General features: G+C 36.7%; 3 protein-coding genes across 5 annotated transcripts in view; 2 read left to right on the forward strand and 1 right to left on the reverse strand.

The window, feature by feature from the left end:
- Positions 1-1,891: 1,891 nt before the first annotated feature.
- Positions 1,892-2,608, forward strand: LOC120777279 (mitochondrial import inner membrane translocase subunit TIM14). Its single transcript, XM_040108485.1, has 3 exons — positions 1,892-2,002; positions 2,063-2,302; positions 2,366-2,608. Exons 1-3 carry the CDS (start codon positions 2,000-2,002, stop codon positions 2,477-2,479), a joined length of 357 nt encoding a protein of 118 aa, XP_039964419.1. The 5' UTR covers positions 1,892-1,999; the 3' UTR covers positions 2,480-2,608.
- Positions 2,609-2,693: 85 nt separating this feature from the next.
- On the forward strand, positions 2,694-3,674 carry LOC120777445 (single-pass membrane and coiled-coil domain-containing protein 4 homolog). 2 transcript variants are annotated; one of them, XM_040108759.1, is made up of 2 exons: positions 2,694-2,912; positions 2,968-3,674. In XM_040108759.1, exon 2 carries the CDS (start codon positions 3,027-3,029, stop codon positions 3,201-3,203), a length of 177 nt encoding a protein of 58 aa, XP_039964693.1. In that variant the 5' UTR covers positions 2,694-2,912; positions 2,968-3,026; the 3' UTR covers positions 3,204-3,674. The 2 variants fall into 2 exon arrangements, with proteins under 2 accessions (XP_039964693.1, XP_039964694.1); XM_040108760.1 differs by having other exon boundaries at positions 2,695-2,912; positions 2,985-3,674.
- A 3,046-nt stretch (positions 3,675-6,720) lies between these two features.
- The window catches only part of LOC120777542 (glypican-6), a 136,555-nt gene continuing 125,049 nt past the window's right edge, over positions 6,721-18,226 (reverse strand). For both annotated transcript variants that reach the window (XM_040108929.1, XM_040108930.1), the window contains 4 exons: positions 17,834-18,100; positions 8,613-9,211; positions 8,379-8,548; positions 6,721-8,304 (listed from right to left, as the gene is read on the reverse strand). In XM_040108929.1, the coding sequence (XP_039964863.1) occupies positions 7,856-8,304; positions 8,379-8,548; positions 8,613-9,211; positions 17,834-18,100 (1,485 nt within the window). In that variant the 3' untranslated portion in view covers positions 6,721-7,855. The remainder of the gene's footprint in view (positions 8,305-8,378; positions 8,549-8,612; positions 9,212-17,833; positions 18,101-18,226) is intronic.

Raw genomic sequence — 18,226 nt, forward strand, 5'->3', positions numbered from 1 at the left:
GATTTTCTTTCCCAACTTTGTAATGGTAATATTTATATGTAGTTGCATATGTTTCTAAAATGTAATATTTTTATTAAAACCAAATATAACAATATTTGCGGTGTGACTGTGAAAAATAGCTACTTATGTTTAAGTTACATGAAAATTGTAGATTGCCACTTACCCCATAAGCCAGTCGACAGTGTCGCGCAAGTACTCCGGTATACGCTCCAGTTTGACGGCTGTGCGTTGCGTTTAAGCTAAAAAATGTTGTAGAGTATGCTGATAAGTTTGGTTGTTCGAACTGGAGGTGCTCAGCAGTAGGGCTTCCGCGCTTACACTTGTGCCTAATGATGTTAAAAACACTTACTGGTAGGTTGCTGGACCAGCTGCAGCGAGTGATTTATTAAAGGGGTGGGAGCACACACAATATATGTTAAAACTACCACCAATATCACGAGCACTAAGCAGCAGCGCTATGACCTGGGCCACCGATAGCTGGTCGAAATACAACGAAAACATTCACTTGCACACTTATACCGATTTTATCTTACTCTTAATTGCTAAAATACTTCTTATATTTCACTTGTTTTCCAAACATAAATAATATTGAATAACGCAAAGAAAATAAATTGTGAAACACTTTTTTCTCACTGTTACTGCAACCACTTTCCTGTTTGTGTCCACTCGCCACTTTTTTCTTATTCGCTCAGTTATCGCTCTGCTTTTGCTTCGCAGCTTATTTCGACACTTTTTGACAATATTTCTTCGTCGCAGTGGAAATTCGAAATTCGTATGCAAAAGATACCAAAGCAGAAACCATGAAAACGAATGAGATGACCATAAAAGACGTAACGATACGTAAGCAGATAAATGTTATTGCACTGCCAAGCAGAACTAACAAAAACAATCAACGACTACGTCACACAATACACACTAGCGCGAAAGAGAAAGCACTATTGTTTATCCAATTCGAATTTATTTGCTGTGTACAATATTTCAGTCCCACCAGTAGCACTATAGCGAGGTCAGATGTAAACGCGAAACAGCTGATCGCATGAAAATTATTCATCCACTCAACTTATTAAAGGTACACAGCATACATATGAATGCATCACATTAACGAGTTTTTTACCTTTGTCGTCTTATTTAACCGTGGACAACTGCATACTGACGCCAAATATTCGTGTATCTATTTTTAACTTTGAATACCGACGTCAGCACAGACTTTTGCTTGCTCAAAAATTAAGGATTTCGCAAAGAAGTTTTCAAATAAACCACTATTTTCGTTAAAGAAAAGTTGGTTCTGCTGCTGGCTTCCCAACCAGACAACTTTTCGGTCTCGAGTCTAGTTAGCCAATCTTTCTGGAATTCTTTTAGCTTGTTCTTCAGCAATTGGCACTATCCTTGATTCGTATTTGCACTGCTTATCAAGAATTATTGCGCATTATTTTTGAACACTTTTTCGGAAAAATATAAATTGCAAACCATCTCAAAACACATTTATGCAATTGGTTCGTCTATGTGTAAGTGTATTTCTTATATTTTAATACACAATTTTAATTCAATATTTTATAATTCGAAGCTTATCGGCGACACTCAAATACTTGCAAACTTCCTTGCAGAAATTGGCAAAACAACACACGAACACGATAAAGAAAAGGAAGGTGATAAAGCATCACAGTGCTGCCGTATATTCAATAACACGCACAGGGTGGTACTTGTAGAAATAATTTTCGAAATGCTCAACATAAAGTTTGCATAACAGTATATTATTATAAAATTTATTTAGTTAAACTTTAAGGTGTTATACTTTTGTACTGAAGAATGAATATCTATCTAAATTTGAAACAACGTTCTAAAAAGATACGGCAACATAACATTTTCCATGAATTTCATTTCATCTTTTACAACAGCTGTTTTTGACATTTGATTGTATAAGAAAAATGTGAAAACAACATCGTAATTTGTGAAACTACTAGAATCATACAGCTGGAGGAATTTAACGCGCTTACATAAAATGGTAATCTCTTTGGAGTACTTTCTTGCTGTTATTTATTCACCAATCTAATTAATCTCGCAGGCAAGTTCTATTATTGTTGCCGGCATTGGATTGGCCGCGGTTGGTTTTGCTGGCAAGCACCTTATGCGCCGCATGCCTGCTATGGCCACTAAATTGAATGAGACCATGAAAAACCTGCCAAAATTTGATGCGGAAACTTTAGCGAACTCAAAGTATTACAAAGGTGGTTTCGATCCGAAAATGAATAAACGTGAGGCGTCTTTAATCTTGGGCGTGAGTCCCAGTGCGTCTAAATTGAAGGTTAGTCCGCTTGCTATGTCTCAAACATTTACAGTGTCCAATAATATGCTTTTTGGTGGATAGATAAAGGACGCGCATAAAAAGATTATGTTACTGAATCATCCTGATCGCGGTGGCTCACCTTATTTGGCAGCAAAGATTAATGAAGCCAAAGATTTCATGGATAACGTCAAATGAGCGTTACGAATTGGAAGTGTAAAATAAAGTAGTGTTTTAAATTTAGCAATAGTGGAGAAGCAAAATAATTTTAAATTCATGTTTTGGTTATTTTATAGAAAATAAAGTCACCAATGTCATTATCTTCGAGTTTTTTTTTTTAAATTTCCCAAATTTCCCAAATTTTTTTTTTAAATTTCCCCAATTTTTTTTTGTAAAATTTCCCCAAAATTTGTGTTAAGTATTCCAAATTTTTTTAAAATTTTCCCCAATTTTTGGGCCTACTTCTAATGCGTAGGCAACATTGCTGGCCCCAACTTTCTCCGCATCCCAAATATGTGTTGACGTAGACAAATGTCAAAAATCACTCGACAAGTGGTTGGAGCAACAGTTCTGCAGCAAGTGCTTTTACTTGTTTGTTTTTACCCCACAATTTAAGCCAACAATTTTACAAGTAAGCTGCTAAATATATAAATTAAATATAGTCAATTTTATTTATATATTTATAGTATATTGTTTTATACAGTTTCCCTTGTAATCGCGCTGCAAGCAGTAATAACACAACACAATGCGCCAACTTCGCGGTAAGGTGAAAGAGACACGCAAGCAGAAGAAGGAGCGTAAACTGGAGAACTTGGAGATACAAAATCAGTTGAAAACCGTTGTAATACCAGCAGTTTGCGTCTTTGCGCTACTCATTGTGGTCTTCGTCTATTTCAAAACACGCCCGGCTGTCGAGGTGTAAATTTAGTGTATATACGAGGAATTGTACGTGTCCAGAAATGTGTGCCTTCAATGGCGCAAACGAATACTAGCTTAAGCGCCCTGAACAGCAACAGGCAATAAGAATTTTTTAACGTTACTGATGGGGAAATGCTCAATGGCACTTTTCCGATTCTTAGAATATGTATGGCGTACATATGTGTGGACTGAGGTGCAAAGTTCGCTAAAAATATTACCCTGAAAATTTTAAATTTATTTTTGAGACTTTACAAATTGCATAGTTATAATATGTCTGTTCATCCCACCACTTGTTGAGTGTCCACTGCTTTTCTAGCATGTCACAGAAGCCCGTGTTTTTTAAAGAAAACACCTGTACAAATATAAGACCAGTTGACGCCAGTACTTCTCCTACTTAGTAATAGTTTATATACTTAATACATATGTAGATTTGTGCGCATATACTATTTATTTAGACTATATATTGTTATATATGTATTTTAATACATGTATATGTATGTACATATGTATAATGCTGTCTGTTGAAGGAAAAAATAATAAATATTTTATATAAATGTTAGGTGAATACCTCGTTTTTTAGTATACTCTAAAATGCTTTCAATGCACCACGTACATATGTATGTAAATTCATGCATATGTGAGATTTATCATTACGTTAACCAATTGATAACGTGTTTTTATACCCTGAACAGGTTATACACGAAGGGTCGCTCAGTTTTCGAGATATCGATCTAAAATTTTGCACACGTGCTTTTCTCACAAAGAAGCTGCTCATTTGTCGGTATCATCGATATCGGACCACTCTAGCATATAGCTGTCGAACAAACTGAACGTTCAAAATCAAGTTGTTGTATGGAAAAGTTTTTAATTTGACGAGATATCTTAACGAAATTTTGCACATATAATTTTCTAAGGTAACGCTACAATCTCCAAAGAAATTGTTCAGATCGGTCCACTATAGCATATAGCTGCCGTACAAACTGAATGCTCAAAATCAAGTTCTTGTACGGAAATTTTTTTATTTTAAATCATATTTTCATGAAATTTGGCAAGGATTATTTTCTAAAGCAACAACACAATTTCCAAAGAAATTTTTAAGATCGGACCACTATAGCATATAGCTGCCATACAAACGGTATATGCAAAATCAAGTTCTTGTATGAAAACTTGTGTAGGATTATATAGCTTCGTTGCTGCCGAAGTTAAAATTTTTTCTTGTTTTACTTGTTGTTGTATTTTAAAACGCTTTATGTGCCTTATCAAGAGTTCAAGGGCGAGTAACAGTACACACTCACCTCACTCTACTTACCAATTGTAATCTTCAACTTTTTCATAAATTTTATTAAAATGCCATTTTTTTATTAATTTTGTATACATTTATTTGTTATATTTTAAATTTTCATAATCATCACATTATCTTCTACATCTTCTCACAAGTGTCAGTTGCATATTCATATACTAAATATATATGTACGTATGTATATCTATAATATGTTCATAAATTAAAGAAGTTGAATTAATGCTTGTATTTAATTTGCATATAAATATATACTATGTAGCACATGATTTCAGTAAGAGGTCATAACTACAGCTAACACACTGACTTATGCTTACAGCATAAATGCATGCATACACTATTATTTTTCCCATTAATTAACGGTAATTAAATTAAACGAATATGCAAACATCGGTACAGAAACATACATCAGGCTTTTGTTCAGCCCAAAGGTATGCTTTAATTTTATATTTGAATTTTCGAAAACGTCAGTATTCGAATTTTCGTATTCGTAGTATTCGAAAATATTTTTGAAATTTATTTTTTAAGCAACATTATTTCAGTAGTACTTTGAGTCAGCCGAAAGGTGTGCTTTAATTTAATATTCGAGTTTTCGAAAACGTTAGTATTCGAAAATATTTTTGAAATTTATTTTTTAAGCTACATTATTTCAGTAGCACTTTGAGTCAACCTAAAGGTATGCTTAAATTTGATATTCGAAATTTTGGAAAACGAGAATATTCGAAAATGTTTTTGAAATTTTTTTTAAATACCAAAATTACGTAAACGTTGGCATTCGAATTTTTTTTTTTTTAATTTTTCAAACAAAAAATATATGCCATATCGAGTTTATTGCAAGTAATAATGGAACTTTCATGAAACAAAACGATTCTTATGCGTTGAAAATTCTTTGATCTTTGTAAAAATTGTATGGTTTCATTATCTTGTGCTTATAATTTTACACAGGTTTTACGTATACTTCACGGTTTCAGCAGGTATAAAAGTATGTTTGTTTGTGTTGGTAATATTTCTTACTTTTCATATTTTTGCATTTTATCTACTTTCATTTGAATTTGTGATATTTTATTATAACCAAAAAATAAACATATTTTTTTTATAGGCTCAAAACAAAATACTTTTTAAAACCGAAAAATATCATATTTTCTAAAACCAAAGAAAACAAATATTTTCAAAACCAAAGGTAATTTCTTTTATACCCAAAATATATTTAAGACTCCAAAACCACAATATTTTTTAGAACCAAACAAAAAAAAATTTTAAAACCAAAAAAAAGTTTTTAAGCCCAAGAGGCATTTTTTAACAAAAATATTTTTTGCAACCCAAAATATTTTTTAAAACGTAAAATGAAAAAATATTTTAAAACCAAAAAAAAAAATTAAAACCAAAAGAAATGTTTAAAACACAAAATATTTTGTAAACTCAAAAAAAAATATTTTAAAACCAAAAAAAAAATAATTTTTAAAACCAAACGAAATTATTTATAGCCAAAAAATTTTTAGAACAAAAAAAAATATTAATTATTATTTTTGTATGTATTTTGAGACAAAAAAAAAAATTGTGTACCCAAAACATTTTGCATTTTTGTATACAATTTTATTGAGTCACCATGCAAGTATCGCTGTAAAAATAATTTTTCATTAACATTTTCGTATTCTAAGACTTCCCTAAAGTGCCGTTATGCCTATGCTTACATTATTTTTGTTTTCAGTATTATTTATTTATTTATTTTTTTAACCATTTTAAACACACGCAATTGTAAAAACCAAAAACAAACATATTACAGTTATTTTAATACATAAGTATATCAGTTTTGTTTTTATTAGAAAATGTTTACATATATAAATTATTATAAACTTATAAGGTAAATACTTCATTAGAGCGCCTAAAATGCTGCTACACTTCTCAACACACACAATTTTTTCGCAGTTAATAGTAGTTTAAATATAATACAGAAATATGCACTCAACGGACATGCGTTTACAACAAAAATTTTATACGAAAGAAAAAAATCAAAGCTGTCACAAAGTTAATTTTTTCACTCCCACACTTACACAGAGTGCACACACACACAAGCAAACGCACATACATACACACATTAGTTAAACATGGCTCACCCTCACATGCACGCACACATACACACATATCGCCATTTTGTATGTATTTTTAAGCATAATTGCTGGTACATAAGTATTAATTTAAATTAATTCATTATATAATTTTATGCTTAACGGCTATTGAATTTTTTATAACTGTTTTCTTGTTTACGTATATAAATGATTTGCTTCGCTTCAAATTCAATTTATAATTTTCTCCCATACTTATGCTAAACATGTTTGTTCTGGTAATTTTGTTGTTGTAAATAAGTAATTATAATACAAGTTTACATAGAAATGCGCCTAAAAGCAGACCTTCACTCAGCATGCACTAACTGTTGTAGTTTTGGCAGATATTTGAAAGTTCTTAACTTCAATGCTAGGCTTTTTTCGAGTTATTGATATTAAGGTAGGTTAATATTACTAAATCGCCTAAAAGTATGCTACAATGAACCTTTCAAAATGCAACGCTTGCAGCATGCCAAACTTAGGAAATATTATGGCCACACTCTGGCTAACAACTTGCTGAATTTCGGTATAATACACGTTTAAATAAAAATGCGCCTAAAAGCAGACCTTGACTTGAAAAAGTTCAGAAAATTGAGCACAACACTGTGGTGTTGGAAGATATTTGTAAGTTTTTGAACTCCATCACTTGGCTTTTGAGTTTAGAGTTCGAGTTATTGATATTTAGATGGGTTAATAACACTAAAGCGCTTAAAGTTATGCTACAATGAAACATTGAAAGTACAGAAATGCGACATGTCAATAGCAAAATGATGGGCAACCTCTGGCTAATAACTTGCTGGGTGCTTGAACTTCATTGCTAGGCTTTTGTTCGAGTCATAGATATTTACCTAGGTTGTTATTACTATAGCGCCTAAAAGTATGTTACAGTGAAGCTTTGAAAATGCAGCGTTTACGGCAAAATTAATAATAATATTTTTAGAGCGTACAATTTTCGCCTTAAATTAAAATAAAAACAATTTTTCATGTTCTAAAACAAATCACTTTTCCCGCCTGAAAGCATGCTACGCATTTTTTTGTTCTAAAACAAATCACTTTCTTCCACCAGAAAGCATGCTGCACTATTTTCACACCATACTTCCGCCTGCACAATTTCCACGCTCCATCCAGTGCTGTCACTTAACCTCAAAACACAAAATATAAATTATAATTCATACAAATTCGACGCGATGCACTCCGGCGCCGCACTCTGTTTGTCCGTGTCCTTAATACGACTTAAGCAATAGCAACAACAACGCATCACAGCATATCGGCAACAACACCACCAAACCACGCCATATATAATGGCAGCAAATACAATAACAACGCACGCCGCAAAGTCATTTTAGGCGCCGTCTTCGCGCCTGCACTGCCACTACCGCTCTTCTCCTCATTCAAATCATTATCATCGTCGGCATCCTCGTCCTCGTCAATGGAGTTCGTATCACCGCCAGCAGCGGTTTCAACACCCGCACCGACGCTGCCTGGATATTTGGGACGTGTCGTATGCGAGCTGTCTGTAATGCGACGCTCTTCCACATCTTCTTCATCCTCGTCATCGATATTATTCGCTGGCATAGAGCCCGGACGATCGGTGGGTTTCATATGTGGTGGCGTGAATGGACCGCCGCTGAGTCCGGAGCCCTCATCGTCATCCTCGTCATCGCTGCCTGCGCCAGAGCCAGCACCGCTGCCATAGAGCGCATCTTCTGTAACGGAACGTCATAAATGATGAGTTTTTTGTGGCGCTAAAAAGTCTGCAATGTTTTTTTTTTTGACTTACCTTGATCACTCCAGTCTACGTCCTGCCCATTGTACGCATTGCGCAGATGATTGATAACATTCTTCAGGTAGAAAAGTTGTGTGGCAACTTGTGATGTTTGACTCGTAGTGGCCGGATTGCCAGGGAATTCGGGATTGCGGCTCTGTTCGCTTGTCACCGGATGCATATATCTGCAGCGTAAGAGAGTAAAAGTTTAAAATTTATTTCCACGCAATGTATGTGTGCGTCACCCACCTATCGATCGTGTGTCCGTTCCAGCACATGCCGTCGACATCCGACGACGTGGAGATCTCGTCATTGCTGCAAATCTGATGTGGCAGATTCGACCAGAACTTCTTCGACTCCTTCACACGCTGCCGAATCTCGCGCACCAACTTATCGAGATTCGGATCGCGTCCATTATCATCGTCGTTCTTGCGATTTTGCTGATTCTTGCGACGCTGTGGCTTGTCACGTCCACCGCTACGGCCACCACCATTGCTCGCCGCGCCACCGCCAACACCAGCATCATCATTTGTCTTATCGCCATCCGCACTCTGCTCGTCCGTGATGGGCTCAGCGGCGCGCCGTTCACGCAATACAATCGCATCGTCAACGTCTGCGTCAATGTCCAAAATATCCGATTCGATTTGCTCGGTTGGCACGTCCAGCGTGGCGCGTTTGCGTATCACTTTCGAATCGGAGCTCGTCAAAATGATGGATGATGACTGCGCTTGCGGCTGTTGTATGGCAACGGGTTGGCTAAACTTGGGATTGACGGCGCGGCGCGTGCGGCCGATGCTTGGACGTCCGCAGCCCTCGAAAACACGCGAGGTGATGGATTGGCTGGACTCCTGTAGGAGGCGAGAAGGAATAGGTGTTCAAAAAAATTAAAAATAATTTGAAAAAGATTTTTTGTAAAGTTAAAAGTCCCCACTATGACACATAGTTGACGCTACTATCCAATAAAAATAAATCCAATTTAAATTAGCCCTAACCTACAAAAGTTTGAAGCAAGAACTTGGCTTGGTGACGTGTTGCCGTACACAAAATCAACTTTCACGAATTGGTATACTAAGTTTAGTGTTAAAATGAGCTCCAAAGACAGTGAACACTGTGGACGCACTAAAGAGTTTGTTATTGACGAAAACGTCAAAAGAGTCCACAAAATAGTTCTGGATGACCGTAAAGTGGAGTTGTTGTGGTAGCAGGCACTTCACAGATATCAACATTCCGTAGACTACATCGTTCATGAATATTCAGGTATGAGACAGCTCTGTGCAAAGCAGCTGCCGCGCGAGCTCACTTTTGACGGAAAACAAAGACGAATTGATGATTCGGACGAGTTTTTGGATATGTTCCAATTTAATAAACCCGAGTTTTGGAGTCGATATGTGACAATTGCTGGAACATAGCTCCATCATTTCACTCCGAAGTCCAATCGACAGTCATCCGAGTGGACTGCCCACTATGAGCTCGCTCCAAAGCGTGGGAAAACGCAACAGGCGATTAGCAAGGTTACGGTGCCTGTATTTTAGGATGCGGATGGAGTAATTTTTATTGACTACCTAGAACGAGGAAGTGCCAGCAACTATTAAAGAACGTTATTGGAACGTTTGAAGAACTAAATCGCCGAAAATCAGCGGCATGCGAAAAAAAAGAAAGTGCTGTTCCACTAAGACAATGGCACCGTGTCACAAGCCAGGAAGTATGATGGCAAAAATCCTCTGAATGCTCCAGATCTGGTCCCCTGCGGCTTTTTCTGTTCTCAGATCTCAAAAGGATGTTGGCTAAGAAGACATTTTTGACTATTTCTTGTTCCCAGACCTCAGAAGAATGGTCGCAGTGACGAATTTTTCGACTATTTTCTGTTTTCAGATCTCAAAAGAAAGTTCGCTGTGAAGAAATTTTCGGTCGAATGAAGAGATGATCGTCGAAGTTTTTATTTGAGGTTATAGCATACAACTAGGCGCGAGACAACATAGTTTATAATATAACAAGTCAATTGAAAAGGTCTGCGGGCATTTCATGTGGCCGGGGACTTTTAAATGGAACAATTGTTATTATAAATTATGTAATATACATTATTATAATTATCTATCGCGCCTAGAAGTAGACTATAAACTCAAAAAATGTTTTCACATATTATAAATATAAATGTATACAATCACAGCATGCGCACGAAAACATAACATAAATATTTTCATTGAAAAATATGGAAAATTTACAAAAACAACAACAAAGTGGTATACAACAACAAAACACAGAAAACCACAGCCGCGTCGTTGGTTTCGCCGCAGACATATACGTCTGTGGAAGCGCTAAAAAAAGCAGTGTGCTTATGGAAGCAACAATTTCGAAAATGTGTACCGTAATATATACAAATACATATGTACGCATGTAGCGCTACATCTGTGTAATGTTGTCAACCACAATTCACCTACTTTCAGCGCAAAAGACGCGCAATGGCAAGAGATTTACCCAACTGAATAATGGAAAATGATAAGCGTATAGTGAAATATGATGAATTACCACTTGATAGCCAACAAATACAACTACAAAAGTGGCACAGTTATATACAATAAAGCATAACGCACAAACGCACGCAGCTATCTCAAGCCCAACGCTGTTGATAGAGTGCCATAACGCATCAAGTACTGAGCAAATATGACTGGAGGAGCGCTCAAGCTCACTTGCAAGCGTAGATACCTACTACAGTACATACACATACATACAAATATATTTACAAGCGCATATCTAATCACTGGCAGCGCCGCGTTGAAAGCGCTCCACTGCAAGTTGCCACTCGAAGCGCGCATATCTCACGTTGGCACGCATTCTCATAGTTACCGGCATGCCAATTATACGCCAGTGCATATATGTATGTATGTCTGTATGTGTGTGTCTGTTGGCCGATTGCAGCAAGTTAACCACAAAAGTGGTTTTCAATAGCTGCGATAGTCGCGTATATCATATTCTCTATGCGCTGGCGTCTTGACACCTTCCCGGTAGGCCCACACACAAACAAATGTACACTTAAGCGCTTGCTGGTGTGTTAACTCAACACTTTGTTTGGCTTTCAGCTACCAATAATCGATTATTATGTGTCCACTGTATGTTTGTTGCATGCGCTGCCGTGCAATGAAAGTGAAATGTCTGACAACTTAATGCTATCAATTACAGGAAATCAGATAAAAACGCATACGTCGGTATATATTTATCATAATGTGGCAGCTTACTGCATATTAGCTATTGTATGCGGTTGCAGTTTTATTTGCTTACATTACACTCACTTAACTAGCGGTATCATATGAATATTTGAAAATGTTATACATTAGCTAATCTGTGTTCACGTAAGCGGAACAGACATTAGAAGTTATTCAAGGTCCTTGTAGATGGGTTTGAAGAAAAAGTTTCTTACGTGATCGTTAAGATTTGTGCATACTTATTTATTATTATCTCTTTTTATATTTTTTTTTGTTTACTACTTATATAATCATTAATATATTCATTCTGATTAGCATTTTCGTAATAATCATATTAAAACAGGTTGCAATTTCAATACCAAAACAGTATCTATAGCAATATATAGTACTAATCTCAATACAAATACCAATACTATTCCTAATACTGAAACCAATACCAATACCAGTATCAGTACTAATACCAATGCGAATGCCATTACCTATACAAAAACCAATACCTATACCAGTATCAATACCAAAACCAATAAAAATAACCAATACCAGTACCAGTACTAATACCAATACAAATACCAATACCAGTACCAGTACTAATACCAATACAATTACCATTTCCTAACTTAAATCAATACCAATCTCAATACAAATACCAATACCAATCTCAATATAAATATCACTACAATTCCTGATGCCAATACCAATACCAGTACCAATACTTATATCAATACCAAAACCAATAAAAATATCCCCTATATCTCAATGCAAATGCCAATACCAATACCATTACTAATACCAAAATAAGTACCAACGCCAATATTAATACCAATACTAATAACATTAACAATAAAACTACCTTTATCTGTACTAAAACCAATGCCAATACCAGTACTAATACCAATACCATTACTAATTCCATTACCAATACCAATACTATTATCTATACAAATTACAATACCAGTACCAGTGGCAATGCAAGTAATAATACTAATAGCAATACCCATTAGCAAACGTTACCAAATCTAATGTCAAAGCATATGGCCATGCCTACACCTTACCATTTCCAATACCAATACCTCGACTACATCAATACTTTTAATAACCAGTAACGAAATTTCAATACTAATTACAATACTAATACTTCTACAGAATCCCAATACCACGGATTTTCGAAAATCTATAAAATTAAACTCAACTTCGGTCTCCAATAATGCCTTTACTTCCAGAGAAGAGTGGAAAAGGGGTTAGAGGGTCAGGGTTACAGCGATAAGTATGTATACGCATGAGTTCAAACTACATAATCGAGGTGGTACTGGAGTCAGAGCCGGCACCACACTACCATTAGACGCCGAAAAAGAGGTAATTTATATGCCTCTGGCTCTGGTTAAAATTTAGTTGAGTCTCGGTGGACAAATTAATAATTTGTTCAACAATCAGGCAAACGTGGCATGAATGGAATATGAGCCGCACATACGGTCCATTAAAATGCAAAAAGGAGTGCCATATGAACTCTAATAGGACTGCTTACAGGTCCCTGTATAATTGGCAGACATATCAGCAGCCAGCGATACCATACAATGACTATTGTAGCAGCTGACAAGAGGTCGTAGAAGAAGAGACTACCTATACAATCTCCATTGCTTACGTATTCGCTATAAACTCGTAAAGCGAATAAAATTGTTTAAAAATTTACATAATGGCTGTGTTTATTGGTGCAACACCCGTCGTGTTTGCTTTGAAGTACTGATTTATCTGCCTACACAACAATAGCTCAAGGTCTCAACCAAAATAAACCGCTAGTCGAAATGAGAACTAACCAAATGTTATATCTTGTTTACCAGCAATAAATTAAGCGGATTTCTATGAATTTTCAATAGGAAAATTTGCTGCAGATAATATTTGCAGATAACCCATTTTCGCGCCAAAAATAATACACAAGTAAACAATGCGAACTAAATAGAGCAATTTAGGGCAATAAATTATGGCATGCGTTACGAAAATAATGGGTGATCCAAGTGGAGGTACTTTTTTTCGAGATCTTAAATTGAAAGCGTACAAAATACAGCTTGCGTAAGAACTGAAGCCGATCGACTTTCCCAAGCGACATCGCTTCGCTTTAGTAGCTCTTTAACAGTTCCAAGAAGATCCGACGTTTTCGAGCCAAATTTTGTTCAGCGATGAGGTCCATTTCTGGCTCAATGGGTATGTAAACAAGCATTTGGAATGAAGCGCAAACTGAAGGAATCGAAGAACTGCCACGGATTGATGTGATTCGTGGGCCAGTAAAATAATCATCGGTCCATATTTCTTCAAAAAATTATGCCGATGAGAACTTAAGCGTCAATAGCGACCATTATCGCACCATGATAACCGACTATTTGATGACTGAAAATGAAGCTCGTGATATCGTCAACATTTGGTTTCAACAAGACTGCGCCACTTCCCACACATCGCAACAATCGATGGATTTATTGAGAGAACACTACGTTCAGCAGATAATTTCACGTTGTCGGCCGGTCAATTGGCCACCAAGATCGTGTGATATCACACCGCTAGACTTCTTTCTGTGGAGATATGTAAAATATAAAGTCTATACGACCAATCCCGCTTCGATTCAGACCTTGTAGCAAAACACCAATCGAAATGCTCAAACGAGTCATCGAAAATTGGGCTCAACGGATGGACCATCTGAGACGTAGTCGCGGCCAACATTTGAATGAAATAATCTTCAAAAAGTCAGTTTCAAAAATGCCGAAGAATGTTCTTTCGAATGATAATAAACATTTTTATTAAATGTGCAGTTTCAGTGTTCTTTCTTGTTTAAAAAAAAGTAGGGAGCCTCGATATACATAGATCACCCTATACAATTGAGCTGTCAAATTGCGGAAAACACCTTTCGCCGGCACGCTGAGGCCATAAATTTCACATAGCCAACTGAGCCAGCAGGTGAGCTATTTTTGGTTTCTTTTTTTGTTTTGTTTACAATTTCACACAAATCAGCGCAAAATCAAAAGGAACGCCGAAAATTGGTGGATCAAAGCGAAGGTGCGAAAAACGGAAATAAAAACAAATTGAAGAAAATTCGCCGACAGGCATCCTGAAAAGCGCCGCGCGTCATAAATTTTAGCGCGAATTGGCAGTAAGGAATGTAAATTTCATTACAACAAATAAACCAAATAAACAAATTATCAAAGCGCTTAGCCCAAACACACGGCGTAATTATAATAAAATCAGAGAAACGAAATCGCAATAAAAGTAAACAACGCAAGCATTCAATAAAACTGAGTAACAACAAGTTCAAATAAATTAAAGTGCAAAAGAAACGGAGCAATTTAATTTGCACTGACTCAGCCAGTCAATGTGGCAACTACTGCGCGCGAGATGCTGAGAGCAGCTGAGACACGTTCAGTTTGTAAACAGAGGCAGGCGGTGTAATAAATTTGCGAAACCTGAAAGCTCGATTGTAGAATTTTAATTAGCAAATGGAGTGTAAACAATGCCTAGCGACTAGTGAATGTCGAATATCGATTCAAATGGCATGAGCAAAACTTGAAGAAATAAGAAGAAGAAAGGAAAATGATTATAGCGTGGCTAAATTTGGCAGATGATACGCGCGAAGCATACCAGCCGAGCAGCCATAAATTTAAATGTTAATTAAGCGAAAATCGAAAATATATAAATTTTATTTATACTAATTTCCGCCAGCAACACCAACAACAGCCAAAGCAAACAAAGTTCAAAGCCTTCGAAGTCATTAGCAACAGCATCCGCAGCATTAAAAACTTTGATTTGCTGGCAGCGACAACACATTGACGACCGTTTGCGTGTGGGCTACCGTGAAGACATTAAAGTAGCAGGCGCGGCGCACCCGCGGCCAAAACTGATGGGCGCTAGATTTGATTAGACAACTGGTGCTGGTGTTTTTTGCATGATTTAACAGTTAGTATGCGCATGAGCAACGGAAATTAAAATAAGTTGAAGAGATGTTTATCCGTTTGCACGTGAAAACCCTTGTGGAAAATAAATTTGGTGGTTCTTGTTTAGTATAGGGCAATATGAAAGCGAAAAGGCGTGGTTCAAAACAAAATGTCCTAAATAGACTGGAGAAATTATGGAGGGAAGACCGGAGCATACTTTTGTAGAACCCAAAATGGTGATCTTGTAACTGATGTCCAGAGCATTCTGAAATTAAGAAGCGAGCACTTCTTGAACCCGCTGAATGTCAGTGAAAGCATAACACCAAAATATGGTGAACCCGATTACCCAATCGATGACGATGTAGGAAACGCACCATTGACCATGAAGAAGTTGGAAAATAAATTACCCGCCTGAAGCACAATAAAGCGGCGGAGACCGAAGAACTGAGTTGCAAGACGAAATATCTCCTGTCATCAAACAGCCGTTGCATTCGCGATTTGGCTGCCAGGTCACTGTTGACAGTTATAACTGCGAAGTCGGAGTCAGAATAACTTTTGCCAACAGGTGCTACTTCGGACTGAGCAGGCAATTGAGCAGTGAAGTTCTCTCTCAAAAAACAAAGATCAAGTTCTACAGTCACTCATCATCCCCTTCTTGCAGAGGCATGGACGATGCCAACTTCTGATTAGTCGACATTAGGAGTTTTCGAGCAAAGGAAGATCTGTGGTCTTTTGTTTATAACCTCTATATAGATGGATAAAAAATGGCTAACGGAGGCTGAGCTGGAATTTACCGCTCAAATCTAGATCTCAAGCAGCAATCAAGCTTCCGGAATAATGCAGTATCTTTCAGACGGAAGTCATTGCGCTCAGGAAAGTGGCTGAGATAGCTAACAACGCTAAAAGTGTCGGAATTGAAAAATTTTTCTCAAAGCTGGACCTCATGCCATCCTTCAAGCTTCCAGAATACTGAAGTATCTCTCTGGCGGAAGTCTATGCGACCAAGAAAGCGCCTGAGATAACTTACGGTGTCGGAACCGAGATTCTTTGTTCGGAGCTGGATCTCAGGCGATCTTTAAACCTTCCGGCATACTACAGTTTCTTTCAGGCAGAAACCTTTGCGAAAAGGACTGACAGGGTCGCGAAGAAAAACACGCATACTTTTTAGTCACACGGTCTCGAGAAGACTGCAAGACTGGTCACAGCCTGCTGGCATCACATTCGATTCGGTTGGGCGGTAGTATTGACGATAAAGGCAAAAAGTGCAGCAAAGTAGGCATGAGACAGAGTCTGGAACACCTCCTACACTTCTATTCAGCTTTGACTAGAACTCGTCTTAATTATCAAGGTGCTTCGTGGTTCAAAGCAAAGTCCTGTATGCCGAATACTTCAGCTCCTATAAACTGAACTTCCATCTGCCATTACCAAGAACTAGTAGGTCGATGTATAGTAGCAGTTGGTCAGTTTAAACTAACCTAACCTAAATTATTCAACAAGTTAAATCAAGCTTTAGATGCTTCATTAGAAGCATACAAGCTTCTAAGTAAAATAAACACTTTAAATGGTTAATAAAAATTCATTAAGCCAAACAGTTAAACTAGTTACATTAATAAAGCGTCATAAAATCAAAGCTTAAAATTTTGTCAACTACCGCGGGTGTTTCTGCTATGGTTTTTATGACCCAACTAAAATCTAAAACCGGCTTGTAGGCATAAACTATATTTAGTTTTCACAAAATTTTATCTAATACGCTTCAAAGTAGGACATTAATGGGCTTCGATTTTAACGATCGCATATGATTTCAATTTTACGACTTTTCTGAATGAATTTCGTTCACCTAATGGCAGGGTTCTACTATTTATAGATATACATTTTGTCGCCTAAAATGCAAAATAACGTAACATCACTTTTCATAAGTTTAGAGGCGAAAGAAAAACGATAACTTCTATTGAAACAAAACTTGATTGGTTATATAATGGTTATAAACTGGTTATAAAATGGTTATGCAATGGTTATAAACTGGTTATATATTAGTTATACGTTGATGTAGTAAGAATTTCGATTTTTTTGATGATACCTGGTTTTGCATTTCAGGTGACGATATATATCTATATATGTTATATGCTTATAGAAATATCGAAAATTATTTCTGTTCGAAGCAGTGGCGTAACCAGAATAGATTTTCGAGGGGGTCTGCGGCCAACATATTTTTCTATTTTGAAGCTAGTTCATAAATTCTTGTAAATTTCACTTAAAGTATAAGATTTTGGTTTGATAAAGGGTTTTGACAACACACCTCCCTCCTGAAACCCTCCACTGCTTTTAATCATACTTTTATCACGCGGTTCATACAACTTACCTGAAAATTCATTATCGCTTCAGATATTTTGATATTAATCGGCTCGACAACCATAACGATATTGAAAGAGCCCAGCAAGCGTTCGGCAACCTTGTCCATGGCGACGGCGAAATTTTCCCACTCCGTGTCGAATTCGTGTACAAAGTGCAGACAACCCTTGATCACATTGACGCAGTAATTTGTGCAAGGCTTTTCCGCATAGCCCTTGCAGGCGCCGCAGTGTTGCATTTTCGTGAGCGCGGCCGTGCAGTCGGCGTTTAGACGTACCTGCGGAGAGGAAGGAAAATGTAAGTCATTTTATTTTATTTGATTTTTATTTTTTGTTTATTAATTTTTTTTTGGAAAGTGTGGAGCATAATTTTCGGAGGGTATAAGAAAATATATTTTTTGTTT

Source organism: Bactrocera tryoni, chromosome 5, assembly GCF_016617805.1.
Source record: "Bactrocera tryoni isolate S06 chromosome 5, CSIRO_BtryS06_freeze2, whole genome shotgun sequence".
NCBI lineage: Eukaryota > Metazoa > Arthropoda > Insecta > Diptera > Tephritidae > Bactrocera > Bactrocera tryoni.